This window comes from Anguilla anguilla, chromosome 5, assembly GCF_013347855.1.
Source record: "Anguilla anguilla isolate fAngAng1 chromosome 5, fAngAng1.pri, whole genome shotgun sequence".
Classification (NCBI taxonomy): Eukaryota; Metazoa; Chordata; class Actinopteri; order Anguilliformes; family Anguillidae; genus Anguilla; species Anguilla anguilla.
Window position 1 is genome coordinate 4629858 of NC_049205.1, and position 25892 is coordinate 4655749.

General features: G+C 46.7%; 2 protein-coding genes across 7 annotated transcripts in view; one reads left to right on the forward strand and one right to left on the reverse strand.

The window, feature by feature from the left end:
* Positions 1-70: 70 nt before the first annotated feature.
* Positions 71-21217, forward strand: herc3 (HECT and RLD domain containing E3 ubiquitin protein ligase 3). Of its 2 annotated transcripts, XM_035419403.1 has the most exons (26): positions 71-182; positions 3455-3743; positions 4825-4984; positions 5843-5919; positions 6516-6737; positions 7355-7446; positions 8194-8324; positions 8713-8855; positions 9091-9180; positions 10429-10508; positions 11226-11350; positions 11579-11638; positions 12310-12421; positions 12962-13151; positions 13583-13746; positions 14608-14721; positions 14898-14921; positions 15011-15100; positions 15376-15546; positions 16080-16223; positions 17346-17512; positions 18898-18964; positions 19372-19454; positions 19770-19953; positions 20534-20636; positions 21002-21217. In XM_035419403.1, the coding sequence occupies exons 2-26, from the start codon at positions 3518-3520 to the stop codon at positions 21208-21210; spliced, it is 3228 nt and encodes a 1075-aa protein (XP_035275294.1). In that variant the 5' UTR covers positions 71-182; positions 3455-3517; the 3' UTR covers positions 21211-21217. The 2 variants fall into 2 exon arrangements, with proteins under 2 accessions (XP_035275294.1, XP_035275296.1); XM_035419405.1 differs by lacking the exon at positions 9091-9180.
* Positions 21218-24314: 3097 nt separating this feature from the next.
* Positions 24315-25892, reverse strand: part of fam13a (family with sequence similarity 13 member A) — a 43944-nt gene continuing 42366 nt past the window's right edge. For all 5 annotated transcript variants that reach the window (XM_035418032.1, XM_035418031.1, XM_035418033.1 and 2 more), the window contains one exon: positions 24315-25882. In XM_035418032.1, the coding sequence (XP_035273923.1) occupies positions 25759-25882 (124 nt within the window). In that variant the 3' untranslated portion in view covers positions 24315-25758. The remainder of the gene's footprint in view (positions 25883-25892) is intronic.

Genomic DNA, 25892 nt, shown 5'->3' on the forward strand with positions numbered 1-25892 from the left:
ACATCCGGTTTTGGTCGCCATCTTGTGAAATAGGCCTATGGTGTGGCCCCGTGGGTGGTCTCAGGCGAACGTTGACAGCGTGATCACGTGATCAGCGACGACAGCGATAATCTGTATCATAACTTCCTGGTTATTGTCAAGCGTTGGTGTGTTTTGAGGAATCAAGAAATGCCTATCTACAGGTAACGTTCATAAAGACATATCGCGCAGTTTTAAGGTCTCTTAGATTAATTTGTGTGTGAGCGTCAAACTGTTCGTCACGAATTTGCTTTGTACTTGGAGAAAAATGCAAGGAAGACGCTTCTCCAGCTGGCTGGGCTGCTAGCTGGCTAACGTTCAGGGGTACTGTCCAATCTTAGCTAACAGCTATCCTTGTAGCTAGCTAACGTGCAATATGGTTGTCATGTAGATAGTTCAGTTCTATTTAAAGTGTTCCAATACCAATCAATTCACTGCTCATGTCCCTCTCTAACAGTAGTTTTGAAATTACGTGGTTGTAGATTGCTAGCTATATTATCTACGACGGTATTACGAGAACTGGCTAGCTAGATTTATTTATCAGTTAGACTGTAGGTCCTCATCAGCTGTAAATGTTAGCTAGCGTTGACTGGCAAAAGCTAGTCAGCTGGAATAGATGAGAAACTAGCTCAAGGTCGCTAGCTTCAGCAAGATGGAAATTATGTAGCTTGGTAGTTAGTGTTAGTCCTATCTTGACAGTTCCACTGAAACTACATGTTGGTGGGTTGTTAATCGAAAGTTAAGGAGACATTGCATCATGAGATTTATCGATACGTAAGGTTTGATATAAGAAATGTGAAGTTAGCGTTGCATAGCTGTCGTTACCAGTTTTCCAATATAATTAATTAATGCAGATAAAGAACTTTCTCGACCAGCTGGATCTAATTAGCTGTGTTAGCAGAGAGTCGTTCGGCTCTCGCATGGATTTTTTTAATGTTTGCAAATGCATTCAGTCGTGGTGACAAGTCAAAGGCAAATCTTCGGGACTGGAGGATCATGTTCGCTAAACTGGCTAGCTACCAGTGACGTTTTATGTCGCATGACTAAAACTAGCTAATCAAATTTCCGTGTAGTGCATTAACTTTCCTCAGCAAGATATGTTTTCTGAAGGTATGCACAGTTAAAAAGCTTCATAGTTGCCAAGTTGTTTATCGGGCGTTAACTTGCCGAATTGCAAAACAGTTGCCATGTGTACAGTAATTAAATTAAATGAAATTAAATTAAACTGTAATTGATATGTCACGTAAAATATTGCCCGACTCATTCCAGTGATGCACAACATAATGATATAAGAATATGTATTTGTTTGGAAGATCCATTGGCTTCCTATCCTGATGTGTCATGCGTCATGACATCAAATCCATTTAACCAGAGCACTGCTGCAAAGTACTGTCAGCTGTATTACAAGCGCAGAAAACATTACATTTGTCCCTAAGAACAAACGGCTTAACGTCCTGTGACGGAACACAGAGTTCCAGACCACAGTCTTCTCGCGCATCCAGCAGCATCGTTCCCACAATGACTAACAAATGGCCTTGCAAATTTTTTCCTTTATAGCAGTGAGGTCTGGCCTCTGTAGATCATCATGTGTGTTTCTTGGAGGTTTCAGTTGGCAGGTTCTAGTGCTACTATGGAGAAAATGGCCTCATCACAAGACATATTTGAGGTTATTATTGTAATTATAATAACAATTAAAATGAAATTTCCATCTGTAATTGGTGATAGGTTTGATTTGGAGAGAAAAAAGAAACCACATGAAACAATTATCGAGAGCCTTTCAATTAAACCCTTCTACTGTTCAGTACATACAACTTTTAGCATGATTTAGGCCTTGCTCATAGCCATTGAGTTTGAGTTTGCTGTGATTCTTGTAATTTTCTGCTTTTATCCAGTGCTTGTGTCTTGTTAACACCTATTATCGTGTTAAGTGCCAGGTGGATAGGAGCGAGGATAATTTTGATAATGCAGTAACTGAAGAGCACCTACAGTAAGAGCCGTGAACAGATTTCAAGTAGGCTCGACACATCGTATATATATACATCGACACATAATATATATATACATCGTGCCAATTCGCTGCACGCGGTTGGGCGGCATACCGTTGCGATGGCTGGAAACTGCCGCGTGCACTCATTATGTGGGCGTGTACTTATGAGTTACTGCTGACCACCAATTAAAAAATATATACGCATTCGTTAATTAAATTACATTCCTGTGAACAGTTTCATGTGGAACTGCTGGAATCCATTACAGTACGGCATTTTCTGTGGTGATACAACGAATGCAGGTAAATTTTGTCTGTGTGCTGGTAAGTTTGCCTAGTCTACCAGCCACTTTGGCAGGTAACCACCCTTCACTTGGAGGTCATGTCTTATTCTAAATATCTAGTTGTTTGGCAAAGCAATGACATTAACAGGTGAATTTTGGGATGCTCAACCACTATGGACAGAAAAGTTAAATTTCCTGCCCTGCTCTGAAGCCTTACTGAGGTGCTAGTAAAAAGATGAGCTATGATTGAATGCATAGTGTGTAGACGTGGGGGGGAGGGCCACACTTCTCTGTGTCTGGGGCCCCGTCATGATTGCATCAGCCTCTGTCACATCTTCCCTGGCCCGTTCCATGTGTGCATACGCCATGGCGGTAAAGAACGCTGTTCTGCATGACTTCCAACTGCAGTCTATGAACATACCTAAAATAACTTCAACTTTCTATGAGCTGTGTATGCAAAATATATATATATATTTTTTTTTTACTCTGGTAATGCAAATGTGCACGTTTAATGGAATTAAATTTTATAATCTGTACACATATCAGTGTGCCAATCATTATATTAATACATGGATTGATAGGAGGTAAGTTATGCTGTATTGGCTTGTCCATGTTTTTGAGCACAGCCCTAGGTACGTGTGAGAGCTGGCCGATCTTGCGTTGGCCGGTTCTGATCGCAGTGCGGAGCTGAGGCGCTGCAGCGGGCGTCCCCTGCTCTTCGCCCTTGGCTCCCGCGTTTAGCCGCCGCGTGGACGGGGTCCAGGGGATTGTGGTCAGGAGGGAGGCCGCGGAGTTGCCTAAGCGGGATTACAGGCGCTCGCTGGGTTTTATTTAAACCTGCTGGAGGTTCTTTATCCTGATATAGCACATCAGCGCTACTGTGCTTCCATTCTCAAAAATATAATAACAATTTAAAAAAAAAAAAAAGAAGTAATTTTGGAGTCTCTGTGTATTTTTAACGGTGAGGTTTGGGGGGAGCTCACCTGGGCGGTGTGTGAGTCACCTGGGAGACGCACGGCAGCCATGTCGTGCCAGAACGCTCGGCAACGCCTGAGCTCGCTGCGGAGACTGTGGAGGGAATTTCCAGCCGGTTAAACCAAACGAAAAGTAACGCAATGACAAGACTCACCGACGACTACCTCCCGCATCTGTCTCCCGTTGCCTGCAGAGTTCCGTGCGGGTGTGAGCCGAGCCGGCGCCCCCGTGTGGTGTAACCGGGCGCTGCGCGGAGATGTTGTGGTGCTGGGGCAGCACGGCGGACGGGCAGCTGGGCGTCGGCGACGGCGAGAGCTCGGTCCGCGAGCCGCGCGCCTGCCGGGTCTTCAGTGGCCGGGGGCTGAGGGAGGTGGCGTGCGGCCGGCACCACTCCCTGTTCCTGTTGCATGATGGGAGCGTGTACACCTGCGGCTCAAACAGCTGTGGGCAGCTGGGCACGGACAAGCCTGGAGGCACCCCAGGTACGAGATCGACATCTACCCACAATGCACTGCTGTGTACCTCTCAGGTTAACTGCAGTTCAGCCAACACTGTTTCTCTGACAGACAGGGTTGTCTCTTAAAGATCTTCAAAGTATGAAGACCCCCCGAGTAATTAGTTTTATACAATTACAGGGAAACGTTTTTATTTATCATCTTTCTTGTGGCTTTTATTAATTAGCCAGCTAAATAAACATCAAATCTGCACAGATAGATCAGTGTAGCCATGCACAGACGCTAATTTTAATAGCGCTAGATCGAGGTGAGGATGCATGTGTGTGAAACGTGCTGGGGATTCGGGGTAATCGTGCTGTACGACACATGCAGCGACAGAGCAGGAGGTTTTACAGAGCATTACTCCTGACTCTTAGCATTGATCCTGTAATCCCAGGCAAAACACAGGCCTCTCGCGGTGGTGCTATTTCCAGAAACTTCTTTACATGTACTGTAATGCCATTACAGGTAAGTATTTGAAAGTATTTCGGTGTACTCGCATTGCAGATACTTGTGGTAAAAAAGCATACTGAGAAAAACGGGTAAAACTGCTGTTATAGGAGAAAAAATTTGGAGGAAACAAGCATGAATATATACAGTTAAAAAAAAAAAAGATTAATCTAAACCCCAGGCCCTTGATTCAGTTTTAACCCCAGAAATCCAAGTTATCCATGTAACTCAATTGCTTTTGATGGATCAATTAATTGCAGACTCACGATCAATACCAGCGAACCAGCGCTGACCCCCCCCCCCCCCCCCCCCCCACTTCCCGCCATAGAGTTAGGACGGAAGTAACTGAGGAGCTGACCATCTGGTTGCTGTAGACTAGTCTGTGACTCAGACGCAGACCCCGCCAGGCTCAGTGTGGAGGGTTTCCATGGTTACTCTGGAACATGGAGCGCCCGTTCGAGCCGCGGACTTGGACGCGCGTCAGTTGGCTGCGCCGCGGCGGCGTTGTGTTTCTCGAGCGCCGTTTTCGCGGGAGGGTGGGAGCTGACCTCGGCACGTTTTGCCCGATTGCGTGAGAACGGCGCTCAGGTGGATGTGTTTGGCCCCCCCCCCCATGCAGAGCTGGTGGGGGCTCTGGACGCCCAGAAGATTTTGGGCGTGGCCTGTGGGCAGGCCCACTCCGTGGCGGTGAACGAGCTGGGCCAGGTGTTCACCTGGGGGGCCGGCGGCGGGGGCCAGCTGGGCCTCGGCACAGCGGAAGAGGCCGTCAGGATACCCAGGTGAGCAAACGTCCTGACGAAACGCAGCGTTCGGACTGAGAACCCACAGGTGATACGGCTCAGTCCCAGCTTGCATTTCTCCTGTGGAGGTTACAATAAAACCAAAAAAAACTCCCAACATTCACAGCACTGCGACTCTTGCTATGCTTGTAACTTTATTGATTAAGATGACTTGCATTTTAGACATTAAAATGACTTGCATTTCAGATATCTCTTTTCCGTTGACTTGTTGTCCGAAACATAAGTCGTTTTATTCGATAAAGTTACAAGCCCAGCGAGAGGCACAGTGTTGCAGAGTTTTGTTTATTTTTTGTTTTATTTGGGCTTTTCCACGTCTCCAGCACCTGTGGCCTACATAGTACGTTTGCAAACTATCAATCGTGTCCTGTGGAGATATACATCACAGCCTCTTATCCGAATCTGGAGGCATCACACCACAAAAGGACCCGATCCAGTCTGGCATCATGCCTCTGTTACTATGGTCAGCTGTGCAGTGAGCTGTCCTGTCTGCTGTTACAAACAGTGGACCCCGTCTGTTAATGAATACCAAATTTTATTACGCTGCATCGTGTTTGGATTTACCAACAGCTTTGGTGACTTGAGATATTCAGCTTTATTAGGCAAAGCTGCCAGTCAAGATGCGCATGGAGGCTGACTTCATACCTAACGCAGCATATGGCTTACGGAGGGAAAGGCCTTATTTCATTGCACATTTATTGTGTTTTTGATTTGTGATTTCTTTGACATAGACTGAAGAACTCCCTCCTCTCATAATCTCTATATGAAGAGCCAGGAGGCCCAATGTGTACTTGTTCTGTGTTTGAGCAAATGGATTCCTCGTCTCTTTCCATCTTTTAGGTTGATTAAAAAGCTGTGCGAACACCGAATTTCTCAAATCATGTGTGGCAACCAACACTGTATAGCACTTTCTAAAGGTAGGAGAAACCGGCCTGCTGTCCAGCCCTCCTCATTGATGTAATATAGACCTCATTATGCTTCGGTATGATAGCTATGGTGTATCTAACTGCTCTTTTGCAGGTGAGGTTATGCATTTTAATAGACATGATTCTGTGTGTGTATTCAGATATGATTTGAGGTTATGCATTTTTAATGGTAATGATATGATATAAGGTCCTGCATTTTAATGGACATGATATGAGCTTGTGTATGCGCATTCAGAAATGATTTGAGGTTATGCAATTTTAATGGTAATGATATGAGGTCATGTATACGTGTAATGATGTAAGGTTGTGCATATTTATAAGCGTGGCATGAGCTTGTATGTGTGTGTGTAGATGTGATTTGGGGTTATGGGGGTTTTTAATGGTAATGATATGAGGTCATGTATGACAAGGTTATGTATTTGCATAGCCATGATATGAGCTTGTGTGTGTGTGTGTGTGTGTGTGTGTAGATGTGATTTGGCGTTATGCATTTTTAATGGTAATGATATGACGTTATGTAGAGGTACGCATGATGAAGATGATGATGATGATGATGATGATATTTTGCGTTCTCCTGTTCCCCTCAGACGGACAGCTGTTCACGTGGGGTCAGAACTCCAGCGGCCAGCTGGGTTTGGGGAAGGGGCGGCCCTGCTCCCTGTCCCCGCAGCCCCTCAAGTCTCTATCGGGGATCCCGCTGGCCCAGATCACGGCGGGGGGGGACCACAGCTTCGCCCTGTCCCTCTCGGGGGCCGTGTTCGGGTGGGGGAAGAACAGCGCGGGACAGCTGGGCCTTAACGACGAACAGGGTCAGAGTCAGAACCTTTACCGCCTCAACCTTTCCCGGAGTTTGGCTGTTAATGGCAGCCTTTTAACAGTATGCATGCAGTTGCATTTGGCTGAAACCTGCTGTGTGTTTTGCGATGTGCTGTTTTCATTATGGACATAATACAGTATTGATGTTTGTTATGATAAAGAGTAAAGACTTTTTGTGTGGCTATGTCCATAGAACCTTAATAATCCAACATTTGCCTGTTATTGCCCATTTCATACACCTGTTTTAAAATGTACTTTTTTTGAGTAATTACATTTTCTTTTACAAACAATTTGGTCTAATTGGAAGATCATTTAGTGATTTATTCATGTTTTATTGGTTTTCACTACTCAAGAGTCTGGTTTGCTTCAATTAATTCAAGGTTTGGTAGCGTTTATCTACGCAGCTGACACTGCATTAAGGCACTGTTCATTTACAGTTGGAAACGCATTCAGCTTCACGTCAAACACAAAATGACGCTCGTGTGCAGTTGGGCAGCAGAGTTGATCGTGTCCTTTCTGACCTCTGTGACTCTCCGTAAGTCGGTGGGGAGCCGTGAGCGCGAGCGGCTTCGTGCGGCGAGTGTGACGCGTCCGCTGTGCTTCTCCTCAGACCGCGCCGTGCCCTGCCACATAAAGTTCCTGAGGACGCAGAAGGTCGTTTACATCAGCTGTGGGGAGGAGCACACGGCTGCCCTGACTAAGGTACGCCCAGATCCTTTTACATATTCATATATGTAAATATACATATTCACAAGTCTTTAAAATACATATACATGTACAGTATATATACATATTCATAAGTATTTTTTAAAAAACCTGATGTGACTGCCGTGTGTAAATGTAAAAGCCTCTTCTTAGAGTTTACATTATCGGACTCTTCCTTTTTTTTTTTTGCTTTGTATTCTTTAAGTGCTAAGTTCTCCTCATCGAATGCTACCCAGGGCCCATATGTCGTAGAGTGTCTCAGAGACAGGAAGTGGGTGCGAACGGTGAGAGTCTGCAGCGTGTGTCAGGTGCGGCTGCTTCCCCATTAACCGGGATTAACCGGGGAGAAGGGCGCCATTGCCGCCGTGTCTTTGCGGCACTTCGCCCGGCGTGAAAATAATAAACCGATTACTCAGACGGATTGGTTTTACTCCCCCGTGAGAGAGAGAGAGAGAGAGAGTGTGAGAAGCTTCGTCATAGCTACCTCCCACCTCCATCTGTGACGTAGGCGTTTGCACGGGTAAAGTGTCTTTTGACAGTTCTCTGTAAAAAAGCGCTATGCAAAAATTAATTAAATAAAATTGAATGGGTCTAAACTCGATCGTAACCTTGATTCCTGGGGTTGAGTCGGAGTTAAGTTCTGTCGAGTTTCGGGTTCAGATCTGCGGTGCCGAGAGTCGTGGTGCGATGTGGCGTGTGGAGTGGGTGACGCGGAACCCCCCCGTCTGTGTCCCCCCCCGGCAGGACGGGGGCCTGTTCACGTTCGGGGACGGCTCGCAGGGGCAGCTCGGCCACGACTCCACCAACAACGAGCTGCTGCCGCGCCGGGTCCTGGAGCTGATGGGGAGCGAGGTGTCCCAGATCGCCTGCGGCAGGTACTGTCGGACCCGGGCCCCGGCCGAGCTCAGCAGCCACGGCTGGGGGGGGGGGGGGGGAGCGGTTCCTCTCGCTCACTGCAACGTTCCTGCTCCTTACAGCATATCAGCTGTGAAACTGGGCCGAGACGCTGGCCTTAACCCTCTATGGTGTGAGGTCACAAATATGCGATTGGAATCTTCTTAACTGAACATTCTAATGCTGATGTAATAGTGACTGCTGGTAATGGAATGCAGTGGAGTCCTAGAACAATGACTTAGAATTTTGAAGACGTTTACATTGTAAACTTGGGTCTTGTAGTCCTGTGCAGTTTGTGTAGTCACCCCGCCCATGGTGAGCATTCTGGGGGTGCAGTGAGGCTGAATTTGGCCTGTGTGTCCTCCGCAGACAGCACACCCTCGCCTTCGTGCCTTCCTCGGGGCTGGTCTACGCGTTCGGCTGCAACAGCAAAGGGCAGCTGGGCACGGGAACCAAGGGCAACGCCCAGAGCCCACTTCCTGTCACCTACACAGGAAGTCCCCGGCGGTCAGGTGACTACTGTGCTGCCTGCACGCTTCCGCCTTATTGGCTGAAATTGGCGACAAAATTACTACACGTGTTCTGTGTACTTCCATTGTTCTCGCTTTTTCATTTCTTTGTGCATTAGTTACGTATTTACACGAGTGTAGCGAAGGACGATTAAATGCACTTTCCACCACACCAGTGTGTTTGAGGACTGTGACTGAACGGTAGGATATGAGAGAGTCTCCCACATGCTTCTTTCAGAAAGTCAGAGCGATGCACGCGGGAGGTCGTGGCCAGACTTGTTCAGGGACGTCGCCAGGCGTGCTTTTCCTTGGAGACGTTCAGCTGATGGTATAAACGAGGGGGGCACGGGCGCGGGGGGGGGGGGGGGGGGGGGGGGGGGGGGCGCATTCACGTCCCCGACATTCCCCTCCTGTCTGAACACGTTTGCAGCGCCGTTAGCGAGTACCGCGGTGTAGCGGCTAAGCGCGGCGGTGGGCGGGCGGACCGGATTTCAGTCAAAGTGGCGGGTCTGTGAGGCATGGCAGTGCTTTTGTGGGGTTTCGTTTGAGCCTAAAATCCTTCACGGGGCGATTCCACAGTAACTGCCGTTACGGATGCAGGGTATTTGCCAGGTATGCTCCAATACATCTGCATAATAGAGACAGACTTGTATGCTTTTATACCCACCAGGAGGAAATAATCCCATCAGCCTCTATTATGTGGCCGAATTGGACTTCAACAGGGGCACATCCTGCATTTGTAACATCAGTTGCCATGGAATTTGTGAAATGAAACCGTAAAATAAAATAGCTGTTCTTCTAACGAGGGTTAATTATTAGTGATTGCAGGAGGAGACCTGAAGAGGGGCGGTGAGTGTTTGGTGCGTGTTTGGCAGGGGGCTTCACTGACGGACGGCTCTAATTTGAGGGTGTTTTTTTTTTTTTGGACGGTGGTGTGTAAGGTGATGCGCATGTTTGAAGCGCGGGGGGGGGAGAAAGTCTGCACCAGAGGTGTAAAATCCAGGTCCAGGAAGTGAAAGTCCTGCCCCGGTATTTCGTTCCAGTCCCCTGGATTTGCTTATTAGCATGATTGTTCAGCCAGGAGGCAGAGCTAATTAGTGAAAACAGCTGGCTGAGGTCATGGAGGAAAAAAACACATGGCAGGACTTCTGCTGACCCCCTGGACTTTGCACCTCTGGTCTTTATCCAAGGCGTGTGCTCTCTCACTCTCTCTCTCCCTCTCTCTCTCTCTCTCTCTTTCTCTCTCTTTCTCTTTCTCTCTCAATGTAAATGTGACTCATCAAGATCGAAAGAATAGAATAAAAACTACAGATCTACATTCACTTGGGTGGCAATGTAACAGAACGTTTAGAGAACTTGGCTTGCATAAATCCCCTTAATTACCTGTTTTTTATGCAGATAACATATATACATATTTTCAGTAAATTTACTGTGTCACATAGATTACAGTGCATATTTCTCAGGGTGTTTAGTGTTATCTAGATTACCGTACGTGTTTACAGGGTATTTACGGTGTTACGTAGATTACATTCCACTGTAAAACTGTGTCTTGGCTAATTCATTCCCAATTTTCCAGCTTTAGACACAGAGAAATGCATCGTTAGCAGAATTCATTGTGGAGGGGACCACAATTTCCTGTTGTACTGCAGTAAGGAGGTGAGCAACTGGATCTTTACTTTTTTTCCCGCAAGCCGTTGTTAAAGGCATGGTGTATCATAGTTTTTCATGTTAGTACTTTTTACTGTCGATTTACACGTTTGCTATGACAGGTCAAGTTTCCAACACAAATGGTTTCTCCTGTGGTACGCTGTGATTGTTGGCATTGGGAGATTTTCATTGAATGATGTATTCTGTGTTCTCCCACTCAGAGGCAAAAAAAATTAAATATTGAATCCTTTCATAATTTGTAATTTTTTCATAATTTATTGCTGCAGGTTTATGGGCTCCACGTTTATTAGTGTATATATATTGTCATTATCATTTGATCTTTGTTATTCTTACAACTATAAATGGCAGTCACTTCAGCAAAAGCTGTAAGTAATTGGGTCTCTTCACAAGCACTAAGAGTCAGTTTTACAAAAATAGCAGTTTCTTTTTGACGTGTTGAATCACCGCATTCTGCAAGTTCAGACTGGAGTGATGCGGGTCTGACAGGTCGTTGGGGTCGTTTAACCTCAGGAGGCTGTGGAGCACACTGATTGGACGGAGAACTGGGGATTTGTATATCTGTCAGGCGAGATGCAAATCTGGACGAGGTCTTGGTGATGGCTGAGGCGTAGGCGGTATTTCCAGCCCTTCTGCACGACTGTCTGAAAAAACTGAACTGTTTTTCTTTTTTTTCCCCCCTCGTTTTCGCCGTCTTTCCCGCTGCAGAGCTCAACAGTCCCTGAAGACTTCCGCATTATTAATTCCACAAAAAGCATCTCCATAATTAATCAGGAAAATTTAAATACCTGGAGGATGAAGCTCCTAGAGGGCTCAGACTCCGGTATAACGAAGTAAGCGTTCCAATACTGTGAGCTATCCCATCAGCCCATGCTTTAGTCGCTGGCTTTTATAACTTTTTTTAGGGAGTAAGTAGTTTAGTATTAATGATTATTTACTGTCCTGTTTTCAAAGCGTACCTTCCAAGATGGCTTCTTTCCTGTGGTCACTGTAATATTTTTTTAAATAGTTTTCTTTTTTAGTTTTTTTAAACCCTGACTGTTCTGTGTTTTATTTTTTAGTGACATCATCCTGCTCCTTTCATCAACCGCATGCTGGAATGCCAGTTTCCTGGATCTAAGGTCAGAACTGAGGCCATTCTAAAAAAACTTTTATTTTATTTAGCCAGGAGGGTCCCTTTGAGATACAGTATCTCTTCCTCCAGGAAGTCCTGGTCAAGATGGCAATATAAATCTAGAAGTGTCACTTTAAAAAATGAATTAAACCGAGAGAGAGAGGGAGAAGTATTTGAAAAGAGAAGCATAGTCCATACCAATGACATCCACAATACATTCCACATCAAGTTTATATTGAATCAAGGATACGACCAGCAGCAGCAGGTTGGGTCTGCTCCAGTCGCTGGGTTTTCACAGGGCCGAGGTCACATCTTTCACGCTGGGCCTCACAGCCTGCCTGTGAAAGAGGAGGTCCTCGCCAGTCAGACGTCCCATGTTCCCGTGTGCCCATGGTTTTAATCTGCTGATGTTTGTCTGGGGACGGTTCCACCCGGGCCCGGGACAGACAAACTGCACACGGTGCGCTGATCCTCCTGCAGATAGCCTTGGCACTTTGCGCGACTCTCTGCCTGCTCTGCTGACCCAATGCTAGGTAAACATTGTTTCGTGGGAACAGCTCTCTGTGACTTCTTGGTGTCCTCTACGCGGAAGAGGACAGTGACTCCCGTCCACCTCTACCCTCCTGTTCCGGCAGTGTTGCCTGTGCGTATAAGTGTTGTTTCTGTTTGCCCCCCCAGCGATGACGGACACTTCAAAACCAACCCCAAAATCCCTGGGATCGATCTGAGGTCTGTCAGGGTGGTGTTTGACACCCTGATGAAACCGGCGTTTTCGAGACTGCTGGAGCAGGTACTCTACCAGCCTAATCACAGTACCATAGAGTGTTCTGTGTGTTTAACCACAGTACCATAGAGTGTTCTGTGTGTTTAATCACAGTACCATGGAATACTCTGTGTGTATAATCACAGTACCGTAGTGTATTCTGTGTCTTTAATCACAGTACCGTAGTGTGTGTGTTTAATCACTGTACCATAGAGTGTTCTGTGTGTTTAATCACAGTACCATAGAGTGCTCTGTGTGTTTAATCACAGTACCATGGAATACTCTGTGTTTAATATCAGTACCATAGAGTGCTCTGTGTGTTTAATATCAGTACCATAGAGTACTCTGTGTTTAATATCAGTACGTTGCTCGCTTTTGGGAGCAGTGTGCCATGAGATTCTAAATTTGGAGGGAAAAAAAAGGTTGGGAAAAGCTGTTACATAAGGCCCTTTTCACAGCCTAAGGTCTTTTCCCTAAATAGTGATGCGTATCTCTGTTCAGTTCAGTAAAACAAAGGCCGTACACATTTAAAGTTTTAAGTGGATCATTGTTCTGAATCTCCTGCAGGCCACAAAGAGTTTCGAGAGCCTCCTGATCCCCCAGCTGCCCCCCTCCCCTCCGGACGTGGAGGCCATGCGGATCTACCTGATCCTGTCCGAGTGCCCCGTGCTGCAGGACTCCAAGTACTACATCACCCTGACCATCCCCCTGGCCATGGCCATCCTGCGGCTGGACACCAACCCCAGCAAGGTCCTCGGTACGCCTCCCCCCTGTTCTTTTAGTATGGGGTGCAATCGCAATATGAGTTTGTGCAAACTAAGAGCTGTGTTGTGGATATGAAACATGCATTTGTGCAAACTAAGAGCTGTGTTGTGGATATGAAACATGCATTTGTGCAAACTAAGAGCTGTGTTGTGGATATGAAACATGCATTTGTGCAAACTAAGAGCTGTGTTGTGGATATGAAACATGCATTTGTGCAAACTAAGAGCTGCATTGTGGATATGAAATATGCTTTTGTGCAAACTAAGAGCTGTGTTGTTGAGATTGGACATATGCAGTAGGAGAATGCGTGCATTTTGGCTAGCGTACCACTAGTGTTTGTAATGCCACCGGCTCCACTGGCGTTTGTAACGCTGCTGGTTCGTAACATGTGTCATTCGGTGCGGTTGTGCTCCTTCGTTGCAGATAACTGGTGGTCCCTGATGGACTGCAGCGTGTTCTCGCGGCTGGTCGAGATGTACAAGAGCATCGTGGTGTTCCTGCTGACCAGCGGCAAGGCCGTGCTCATCCCCGTCTTCGTGGACAGCTACATCAGCGCCACCCTCAAGCTCCTGGAGAAGCTGCACAAGGTCGGCGAACACGCGCGGCTAACGCGTGCGGTTAACACTTGAGGCTAACACGCGAGGCTAACGCGCGCGGCTAACGTGCGTGGCTAACATTCGCGGCGAACGCGCGAAAGGCTAACACAGCCGGCTAACGTTGTTTTATTTACTCAACGTACAGCAAGAAGGCGAAACAAGCGTGCTTGTCTGCCTGTTTATTAGACCGTGGCAAAAAAATAAAAAATAAATGGCCTGATAAATGCTCTATTCAGACAGATGGTGAATAAAAAACAATAGCAGTAGCTGCTTGCAGCAAAACACCGTTCTCCAGTTTGCTGTGTAAGGAAGGCCAGATGGACGGGCACACCGTTGTTTGCTCAGTGTCCGCCTGCATAGAGCGCTTACCCTGCAGTTTGCTGTCATGCCAGTGCCACCCTACAATAAATAGACGGCATGTTTGTTTACCCTGACACAGGTTACTGCCCGCTGGTACGGGTCATTGCTTGATGCCACTTTTCAATGTGTGGCACGCCTCCACCATTTTTATTGTACCCACTACATTGTCTGACAAATGTTTTACCTTTAATATGATTTGTGCAGGGAATGTGAGTGTGTTTAGTCACAATACCATAGGGTACTGAGTGTGTTTATTCGCAATGCCGTAGAGTGCTCTCTGTGTTTAAACCCAATACCATAGAGTACAGTGTGCGTTTAATCACAATATCATAGAACGCTTTGTGTGTTTAATCACAATACCATAGAGTGCTCTGTGTGTTGAATCACAATACCATAGAGTGCTTTGTGTGGGAAATATGGTGGATGAGTACAAGAGTGAGATTGTAGGAGAATGGCGTGTGGAATTAGCCCCCTGTGTTTACACTGCTGTAGGTCAATCAGAAAGCTCAGCACGTGGAGTACAACCGCTTCTACATTCCCGACATCAGCAACCTGGTGGACATCCAGGAGGACTACCTCAAGTGGTTCCTGAGCAAGGCTGAAATCGTAAGGCTTTTCCCCGGTCAGACAAGACTGCTCGAGTTCACAGCAGGCTCTCTGCATAATCTTCATATTTATGTGATCTGATCACAGACAATCTCATGCCATGTAACCCATATGTAATATGTAATGAATATGTCACAAAAATTATTAATATTTGTTCTGTTGTGTTTGTTCTGCAGAAAATGAGGTCCCCACCAGTGCAGGTATGTCATGTGCAAAGCGGTGTATTGTTATTGTGTGGTGGTCTGACGGAGGCATGGTCTGACCGAGGCTCTCTCTGATTGGTTCGTAGAGCTCAGTGACGCTGTGTGCATATCCGTTCATTCTGAACGCTCAGGCGAAGACGACCATGCTACAGACCGACGCTGAGCTACAGATGCAGGTAGCCTTCTGTGTGTGTGTGTATGTCTGTGTGTGTGTGTGTGTGTGTGTGTATGTGTGTGTGTGTGTGTCTGTATGTGGTGTGTGTGTGTGTGTGTGTGTGGTGTGTGTGTGTGTGTGTATGTGTGTGTGTGTGTGATGTATGTGTGTGTGTGGTGTGTGATGTGTGTGTGTGTGTGTGTGTGGGTGTGTGTGTTTTGCGACAGTACTGTTTTGGGGTATGGGGGGTTTGCTGGGTGTTTTGTGACGGTGCTGTTTTGGGGTTCGGGGGTGCAGATGGCGGTGAGCGGGGCGAACCTGCACAACGTGTTCATGCTTCTGACACTGGAACCACTGCTGGCACGGAACCCTTTCCTGGTTCTGCATGTCCGGAGGGACCACTTAGTGAGCGACGCACTGCGTGAGCTCACCATCTACTCCGACATTGACCTCAAGAAGCCACTCAAGGTACCACACACACACACATACACACACACACATGCACACACACTCTCTCTCTCTCAAACACACACACACACACACACACACACAAACATACTCACACTCTCTCTTACACAAACGCACGCACACACACTCTCTCACACACACACACACACACACACACACACACACAGTCTCTGTCTCTCTCACTCTCACACACACTCTGCTGTTTTGCCCAAGTCTCATACTGCTGATGATGTGTTTCTCTAAGGCAGTGATACTCAAACTCCAGGGTCCTGCAGGCTGCAGTGTCTCTAGATATTTGCTCCAACTGTGAACAACACCACCTGATTTCATTAACCTTGGTACAGGAAGTAAGCTCAGTAGTGAAATCAGGTGGTGTAATGCATGGCTGGATCAAATACCTGCAGACACTGCCCCACAGGACCTGGAGTAGAGCAGCCCAGCTCTATGGTCACCTGAAGAAGGTCATATCAGGTGTTGTGCTGAAGGCGCAGGTTTTCTCAGGTGACCCGGTGTCGATGTTGCGTTCTCCTCAGGTGATATTCGACGGGGAGGAGGCCGTGGATGCTGGGGGAGTGACCAAGGAGTTCTTCCTCCTGCTCCTGAAGGAGCTGATGGACCCGGTGTACGGAATGTTCACCCAGAACACCGACTCCAACCTGCTCTGGTTTTCTGACAAAGTGAGTTCAGGCCCCAACCTCTGCCGGTTCTCAAAAAAAATAAAAGTGACCGAACAGCATTTTTTTTCGACCTGCAGGAGTGGGCCAATGCTGGCACGCGAAGTTAGGTGTAACAGAAACGCATGTCTGGATCTGCTTGGCGCATTCTACATATCCGAATTTGACTCATTGTTCATCTTCTGTAATTTGCCCTGAACATGAATAACCTAATCTGGTTTAAAACAAATGGGGGGAAAAAAACAGCATATTTTAACATCTTGGTTGCAACTCATCAGCATTTTCTCCTGTAACCTCCCGTCCGTCTTCAGTGTGCCTAAGGCTGTAGCAGGGCGAGTGTGGTGGCAAGGCTCGGTATTTAGGGCGTATCTGTCTCTGGGACTGAACCTTGCTGAAATGTAAATAATGAGTCAGCGCGTGTGTGTGCCGTGGCTGTGTTCTGCACATGAGCCATTGCACCCTTCCAGGAAATGGGACCGCCATCTGGGACCTTTCAAAAGGGTCACGAGCCAATAAAAACGCAGAGTCACTGCGGAAATTAGGCCCTTGGTTATTAAGTAGTTTGGATGCATAACTCATTACCTTCAGTGTTTTTTAAAAAAAACAGATTTATTAAACCATGTCAAAACACATGGTAAATAAATGAACGGAATGACCCGTCATTTTTTAAAGCGTAATCTCTGTTCTGTCGTGAGATGTAAACATGTGGCTGGTTTTATGAGTTCGGTCACGTGGGAGTCTTGAGTTCCGGGGAGAGTTTTGTGTGCTTGTGTGTCTCGTGTGTGTCCGTTCTCTGTCCCTTCAGCCTAAAACTGAGCTCAGTCCGCTTGGAGATTTTACTTTCACTCAAATGGGGAATTAGCCGAGACCAACTGCTGTGACGTAAATCTGTTTCACACTGTAGCATTACTTCCAGTTTACTCTTTCTGAAGAATCGGCTTCATTCAGAAGACCTCTGGAGAGCCTGTAATACTTTGTCAGCAATTTCCTGTCAGTGACATAAAAGTAAATGCGAATGTAAATGATGGGGGGGGCACCCTGTTGGGGTGGGCAGGTAAGTCGTTGTTTACAGGTATATGCAAATTCACGGTTCACCCCTTGCTTGTGGCGTGCCCTCTCCTACAGTGTTTTGTGGAGCACAACTGGTTCCACCTGATCGGAATCATCTGCGGCCTGGCCATCTACAACTCCACGGTGGTGGACCTGCACTTCCCCCTCGTCCTGTACAAGAAGCTGCTGGACGTGTGCCCGTCCTTGGAGGACCTGAAGGAGCTGTCCCCTACGGAGGGAAGGTGCGGCACTGCCTCCGGTCACAACGCCAACGCTGCATTCAACACTGTGCACACAACACTGCATTCAACACTGTGCACTCAACACTGAAAATATTACACTTTGCACCCAACACTGAAAATACTACACTGTACACCCATCACTGCATTCAACACTGAAAATACTGCACTGTACACCAACACTGCATTCAACACTGTACACCCAACGCCCAACACAAAACACATAGGAAATCAATGGGACCATCATATCTCCACTGTTACCGGCCAAACCATGAGTGTTGTTTTATTTCATTTATTTGTTTTATAAAGCAGAAATGGTCTATTTCAAGTAGAACATCAACATGTTTTTGTGTGAATTGGTCTCGCTTACCATCATCTGCGATAACTGAGTCTGTGGTTTTCCATTATAAGCTATAGCTGGGTCTGTTGTAAGAGTTTAAATAGGTTTTGGACATTGTCCCAGCATTCTAAAAGATGTGTGTCCCTCATTAACATACACGCACACACACTCACACACACACACACACACAGTCTCACTCGCTTACACACGCACACACACACACACACACATATGCACCCACACGCACACACACACACTCACACACACACACACACATACACTCAGGCACGTGCACACACACACATACTAATTGCTGTGTTTGTGCAGGGATCTCGGGGTTGAACGCCTCTGTGGGAGAGCTTTTACTAGAATAACAGCTGTGCCCCTGCCACACCCCCCCGGAACTCTCAGCCTGCAGTGCCCCCCACCCCCGCCCCCCCTCCAACCCCCCTGGGAGCCTCAGCTATGCTGGCTGGCTCTAACAAACATTATGGGAAGCGCGTGTCACTTATTTACACGTGCCACGTTCCCCATAATGAATTGTCATATCTATTTTCTCTCTCTTGTGCTTGTGAGCGAAATAGCAGGAAGGGCAGAAGTGAACCATATTTAAATCACACGTTGTTGACATCTGCTGTGTGGAGACTGCGTGTAAATCACACGTGTCGTTGTGGGGACTGTGTAAATTACGTGTTGTTGTGGGGACTTTGTGTAAATCAAATGTGTTGTTGTGGGGACTGTGTGTAAATCACGCGTGTTGTTGTGGGGACTGTGTGTAAATCACACGTGTTGTTGTGGGGACTGTGTGTAAATCACGCGTGTTGTTGTGGGGACTGTGTGTAAATCACGCGTGTTGTTGTGGGGACTGTGTGTAAATCACGCGTGTTGTTGTGGGGACTGTGTGTAAATTATGTGTTGTTGTGGGGACTGTGTGTAAATCACATGTGTTGTTGTGGGGACTGTGTGTAAATCACGCGTGTTGTTGTGGGGACTGTGTGTAAATTACATGTTGTTGTGGGGACTGTAAATCACGTTTTCGTTTCCGCAGGAGTCTGCAGCAGCTGCTGGATTACGAAGGCGACGATGTGGAGGAGACGTTCTGCCTCAACTTCGCTGTGAGTCAGCGCAAGCGTCGCCTCTAGAGCTTCGGTGAAACCTTTTAAATCGCAGATCAGGAACGTGTTTGTTTTTGATGTTACAGTGACTCAAACGAGATTGGACGGTCTTTGCTCCTCAGTTTAATTATTTTGTTGAATTAAAGACAGGAGAGCTTGAAATCTTCTTTCTTTGGATTTTTTTGCCTTCTGCCGATTTGCACCTCATTAACAGTTGGGTGTGCCTCTTCTAACTCACAAATGTACTCATGTTGCAGTTAAATGAAACCATGGCATAGCCACAGTCCCTAGTCTTCCCAAATACTGTCACTGAGTAAGGTTCCACTGTGAATAACATGGCCCTAAGGGTACCCGCAGTGTGGTTCTGGTGTGAGATTCCATGGAAAAACGGCACATTCTCCTCGCAGATTACAAGGGAGTATTATGGCCTGACGGAGGTGAAGGAGCTGGTTCCAGGTGGAGAGAACATCAGTGTACACAAGGGCAACAGGTGAGGCCTGCCAATGTTCAATGACATCACTTTATTACACTCAAGGCCAACAGGGTGTGAAGAAAACAAGACCTGGAGCCAAGCCTGTACTCACACTGTAAGTTTCTGAGAATGAGAAGCCAAGAATGAGAAGCCAAGCCATTAACCCTGCAAGGTGCAAGGTCACAAATATGTGATTAGAATGTTCTTGGTTGCTAGCAGTTCAGGTGTATAAGTAATGTGTCAACTGATCAGGAAATGATGTCTGCTTCACAGGAAATGTTATGTGTACTGTACAGGAAGTGACGTGTCTGTCTGCTGTGGCCTGCATTTCAGGGAGGAGTTTGTGGAGGCCTACCTCAACTACGTGTTCAGTGACTCCGTGAAGGAGCTTTACTCTGCCTTCTCGAGTGGGTTTCTGAAGGTCTGCGGTGGGAAGATCCTGTCCCTGTTCCAGCCCTCCGAGCTCATGGCCATGGTGGTCGGCAATAACAACTACAACTGGGAGGAAATGGAGAAGGTTGGACTGGGCTATATTATCATGAGGCGAACTAGCAGAGCTAGTTTATATTAGCATGAGATTATACAGCGGGCTAATGTTAGCATGTGGCAACATTGGTTTACTTAAGCATGAGCGGATAGCGCAGGTGAGGATAGAGCGTTTTAGGCCGCTGTGTGCATGGGAGGGCGCCCCCGTGAGGTCTGGAGGGGCAGTGCAGGAGCCAGTTCTCAGCACTGGCAGTTTTTTTCTTCCTCACCTCCCGAAAGGAGACTTTTCCCAGGGGCTCGCGAAATCTGCAAAACAAGTCTGACGCCTCTCTGCGGGGTTAGGGGAGGTAAGGTCTCCGTGGAAACTGAGGTTTTCGCACTGGGCCGCCCGCGGGAGATGCGACCCACTTCGGCGCACGTGCACGGACACGTGCGCTCGTAGACGTGCGCTCTGAGAAGTTTTCCCATTGTGTGCATTGCTGTGCATGCTAGCACGTGCACTCCCACGTGCACTACTACGCGGAGCTTTGTAGCAGAGGCGATCTTATCGAAGAAGGGTTGCTCGTGCAAGCTCATGCAGAGTCCCGTCTCCGTGTGTTTTATTTGAACAGAACGCTGTTTACAAAGGGGAGTACTCTGCATCTCACCCCACAGTGAAGATGTTCTGGGAGGTATTTCATGAGTTTCCACTTGAAAAGAAGAAACAGTTTTTATGTAAGTATGATCAAACCATTATGTAACACAATGTAATGTAGCGCTCCGTAATGTAAAGCAACACAATGTAACATAATGTACTGCAATGTAATGTAACATAATGTAATGTAGCGCACCGTGATAAAAAGTAACACAATGCAGCATACTGTAATGTAACATCATGTGATGTAGCACACTGTAATGTAACATGACACAATGTAACATAATGGAGCGTAATGTAATGTAACATACTGTGATGGAATGTAACTGTAATGGAATATAACACAGTGTGTAGTGTAACATACTCTGATGGACAATGTAACACAATGTGTAACGCAACGCAACGGAGTGTAACGTAATGTCGTGTCGTGCTGGTGCCTCTCCAGTGTTCCTGACGGGCAGCGACCGCATTCCCATCCACGGCATGGCGAGCTTGCGCATCATCATCCAGTCCACGGCGGCGGAGGAGCACTACCTGCCGGTGGCGCACACCTGCTACAACCTGCTGGACATGCCGCGCTACCAGACCAAAGACACGCTGCGGCGGCGGCTAACGCAGGCCGTGGAGCAGTACGAGGGCTTCAGCCTGGTGTGAGGGGGGGAGGGGGGGGCTGGGGGGGGCGGGGCCTGGGGGGGCGGGGCAGGGAGGGGCCTGGGGGGGGGGGGGGGGCGCTCTCCCGTTCGTCTGCTGTTTACTACCACAAGGGAGTGGGAGGCAGGGGACTACACAATGTGAAGATGATTTAAAGCTTGTTTCTTTTTAAATCTTTGTAATATTTGAATAAAAAGGTGGTTTTAATGAAATATCATTTAAATATATATATATATATACGTAAAATTATATGTTCTGTTAGAGGATCAAACATTTTCTTTTTCTGGCTCTCTCTCGCTCTCTCTCTCTCTCTCCTCTCTCACACTAACTTTGTCTTACCCTCTCTCTCTCTCTCTCTGTCTCTCTCTGTCTTACCCTCTTTCTCTCTCTCCCCCCCTCTCTCTCTTTCTGTCTCTCTGCCTCTCTCTCTCTCTCTCTCTCTGGGTGAGTGACAGTAGGGGATTCCAGACTGGGGTTTTTTTTCCCAGAATCCCCTGACTGCAGTGGAGGGGTGGCCTCCCTCGTTTCCCAGCCGTCCTTCAGGCTGGTTTTTATGCTGGATAATTTGGGGCGCATGTGCGGCGGTCCTGCTTTTAAGTGACTGTTCAGTTCAGGGTCCTGTCAGGGGATGATCGACTCCCATCCCTGACCCCCTGACCCCCTGACCCCTGACCCCCGGCTCCCGACCCCCGACCTTGGACACTGCGGGGAGGATGGGTATTTTTGTGTGGAGCGTGCCGGTGCATGGCGTTCACACCTGGCGTTCCCCTTGCTTTCTGTTACCAAATGTATTCAAAAAGCAGACTGATTTTTTGATTTAAGTCCTGCAACAATAATTAAGAACATTGCCTTTGGTGGTGATTGAGTGTAGTGTGTATGGTGCTTTACGGAAGGGTAGGTTGCAAATGTTGCACGCGTGCATTGCAAGTGAATCATTTGAGAGTGAAGGTTGCTTGCACAGAGTCTGTTTGAACTAACTGGCACAAAACAACATGGATTAATTAGCAAAACGTCAATTAGCAAAAACAAGATAACATTTATTTTCCTGTTCCTCTCCAGTGCCCTGCTTTTAAGCACATGGCAGGCTGAATGTCAGGACAGTGCTGTGGCAATTACAAATACACACGGGCACACTTGGCTGTACTGGCCTTAACCCCTAACTATGTGATTAGAATGTTCTTAACCGAACATTCTAATGCTGATGTCACAATCACTGCTGGTAGTGGAAAGCAGAGGAGTTCCAGAACACTGACTTGAGATTCTGAAAAAAAAAAACATCCTGAGAAACTTAGTCTTCAATGGGTTAAGACAGAGGCCTAGTCCAGGTCTGGTCCAGGCCCCACCCTCGGCCCACGCTGAGCTGTGCTGTGGGAGGTCGCTGTTATGGAGGTCCGGTTCTTCGTGGCAGACACGGGAACCGGGGGCCCTGTTTGCAGTTTGACTGCCCTCTAATTAGATTCCCTGAGCTGTCTAGCTGTGAGCTGCATTTTCAGTCCTGACATCACGTTGCCCAACACAAGGATGTTGGAACTGTAGGCGAGCTCATTGAAGGCTATTCAGACTTCAGGCCTGCTCACAGGGAGCCGTGTCGTGTTTTTTTGTCGTCGGCCTGCTCACAGCTTGGGGATGATGGGGCAGAATGAGCTGTAATGGCTGAGAGGCGTGTCTATGGTCTCTTAGCAACCGAGGCGTTCGCCTTACAGGCCTCCGCGCCCTTCGCCCGTTTTCCGGAAAAAAATCCTCCAGGTCCGCGCGCGCACCCCTCAAAAAAAAAATTTGGCCACGCCCACCACACTGGACCGGGGTTTCCGGTCGAAACCCGGAACCCCCAGGTCGACCGCTGGAGGGCGCAGGTGGTACTGGCGGAACACTTAATTGCTATAGCAATAATTAGCAAAACGGGCGAATCGCTGCTCGCCGACCGACACCCTTATTTATAGCGGTGTACCTGATGCTGCTGTCCAACGAGCAGTGGCTCAGGTTTTCCAGATACATATGAATGTATTTAAATGTTGCAGCCATTGGGTGGGTGAGCTGGGGTGGGGGGGGGGGTGGGAAATCAACCACCCCCCCCCCCTTGCTCATTCCCCTGCTCTGTAGGTACCGTTTTTGCCCACCCGCCCATTCTTCCACCGTATAATTGCAGTGACCATCTCGTTTCCACCTTTTCACCGATTCAGATTTTGTTCAGATGATTGATTGATTGGGGGGGGGGGGGGGGGTTATTTTTGCTTTCTCACTTGTATCTCTGCCTGTTAGTAAGCTGTGTACAGTTGGTACAGGAGTTTTTTGCACAATGTAAAGGGACTTTTGCTGAGTCGGTTTGTCACGTAATAGCTGTTTAAACCTGAAATTTTTTTGTAGCCCTTTGAGCATCAGAATACATACGACGGGAGAATATATACATATATACATGCATACACACACATATATGTGTATGGTAATAATATGGTAATAATGCACTGTACCAGCCTGTGAGATGGTGTTGCAGTGTATATTGTGCTATAAGGTGTGGTGCGCTTCACAAGAAAATGGCAGTTCATTTAGTGTTATTTTCAATGTTTGCAAACAAGGGCTTCTCAGTGGCTTGTTCATGGATTATTTTAGTACAGTAGTTACATATTTACTTTTATACCTTTTGAATGGAGACATTATTTTCTTTATCAAACTGTCTTTCCCTCTCCCCTCCAGAAGACAAATAAACTTATGATTCCACTTCAGAAAGATTTGTTTTAGTTGTTATTTTTACATAAATATGAGAATTTAAATAAAATTTCAAAACTGTTTTAAAAGCTATATATTATATAATCTGATTAAACAGATCTCAGAATTTTTCTTCTGGGAATTCTGAATGTAAATTATTACCTTTGTGACAAAAAATAGCATTGCTGTCGTTTGGATTTCTTTTCATATTTTACATTAATGACAGGGCAACAATGGTGAGCATTTCCAAGGCGTGAATTCCCTTGGTGAATTCCAGAATTCCAGAGTGTGCTCTGGAATTCCGCCCAATGCCAGTCCTAATTCCCGACACCGCTGTGTTTACTGCAGAAGTGCATACGGAAGTACCGGAGAGCCACACCAGAGAAACGCCAACACACATTCAATTAAAACAAAAATATCTGCATTTATATTTGTACGGGCATATATATATATACATATACAATAGTCATGTACTAGAATGTACACACATTTAGAATTCCGTCAGTGTTTGCATTCAGAAAATGAAGTCACACTGTAAATTATCCCCTTGGAACAAAAAGTACCTTCTCGCACTTGTGTAAATGTAGACCTGGATCCATATTTACAACCAACAAATAAGAGGACGCGGCGTTGCAAACGTTGGGAGCAGGAAGTTGTACGCCCTTGCTCAACACCTGCACACTGGGAGCGTGAGACAGCTCCGTACAAGGCGAAACACACGCGGGGAAACAGGATTGGGGCGTGCTGCATGTACTCTTGGCGCTGCACGCAGTTTACAACACGCGTGCACAAATTTCGGCAACACGCTTCCCTGCAAGCAGGGCGTAAGAATCACCTGAGATGAGGACAGACCATAAATAAAACAAGCCGTTCCATGCTTGGAATTACGCATGGCGCCACGATCGGCGTGAAGCAGGATATACTGTTATCGTCGTGACAAATAAGTTAGCATCATTCATATCAATTTTGGCTTGCAGTGCAGCAACAATATATTCTTTGGATCACAAGACAAAACGGGACAAAACTACTGTCCACTTCCTAAAACAAAATTTCTGTCACTTTGACAATATTAAAAAAACGTATTTTTTTGAACATGAAAATTTGTGCGAAAATATCACATAATCCTGGCGTTTTAATAATTAGCTTCATCCCTGGAGATATGGCACTAATCACAAAATTTAAATTAGCGTCCGGTCAGTCTGTTATCCTTGGATATCCTGCAAGCAATATAGCATCGGAAAATAATGTATAAAAGTATCCTTTCATCATATTATTCACTGGTTACAAAACTCTCACCATCACAGTGAAATTTGCAATAAATTATATAAAATTTGCCTATGAACCTCAACGCAAACGTTTTAAGACCTGTACGCACAGTCAGCAGTCAGAACAAAAAAAAAGCAGAAATTGATTCAGCGTGTTTTTCAATCAATACATCCGCAATCAAATGAAAAACAAATAACAGAAATGTGAGTTCTTTAAAATTATTTCAAGAAAACGACTGCAAGTTGCTGGAGGGAGTATCTTGTTAGCTGCACACTAAAAATGTTCTGTGAGTTCTATTGATCAGAAGCTCGTTTTCTTTTTTTCTTTTTTGCTTACTGTTGGAAAAGCAAATCATCAGAAACACTGGGACTCCAATGAATGCTAACGAGGGCTATAAGCCTCCATGCTTCTTCTGCCAAATGTCGTGACTCCATTCATAAAACAGAGTTCAGCTCCTAATGCTTCTCCCTGATGCTCCACAGAGTTTCGCGGAGATAGGGTTCCTCGGTTGGCATTAGCACGGCCTTCAGTAGCTGGCAGATTATTATTTCAGATGCGGTCTCGGCCCCTTTTCTCCAGCCCCTAGATGAACTTGGACGAGTTTCTTTTGCTGATGAGAACCTCCAGCAGCCGCAGCTTGGCTTTGATGTGCTTGTACTCGTTGTACTCCTGGGCCAGCGGGGAACGGTCCTCCTTCTGCACGTTTCTGCGGGACC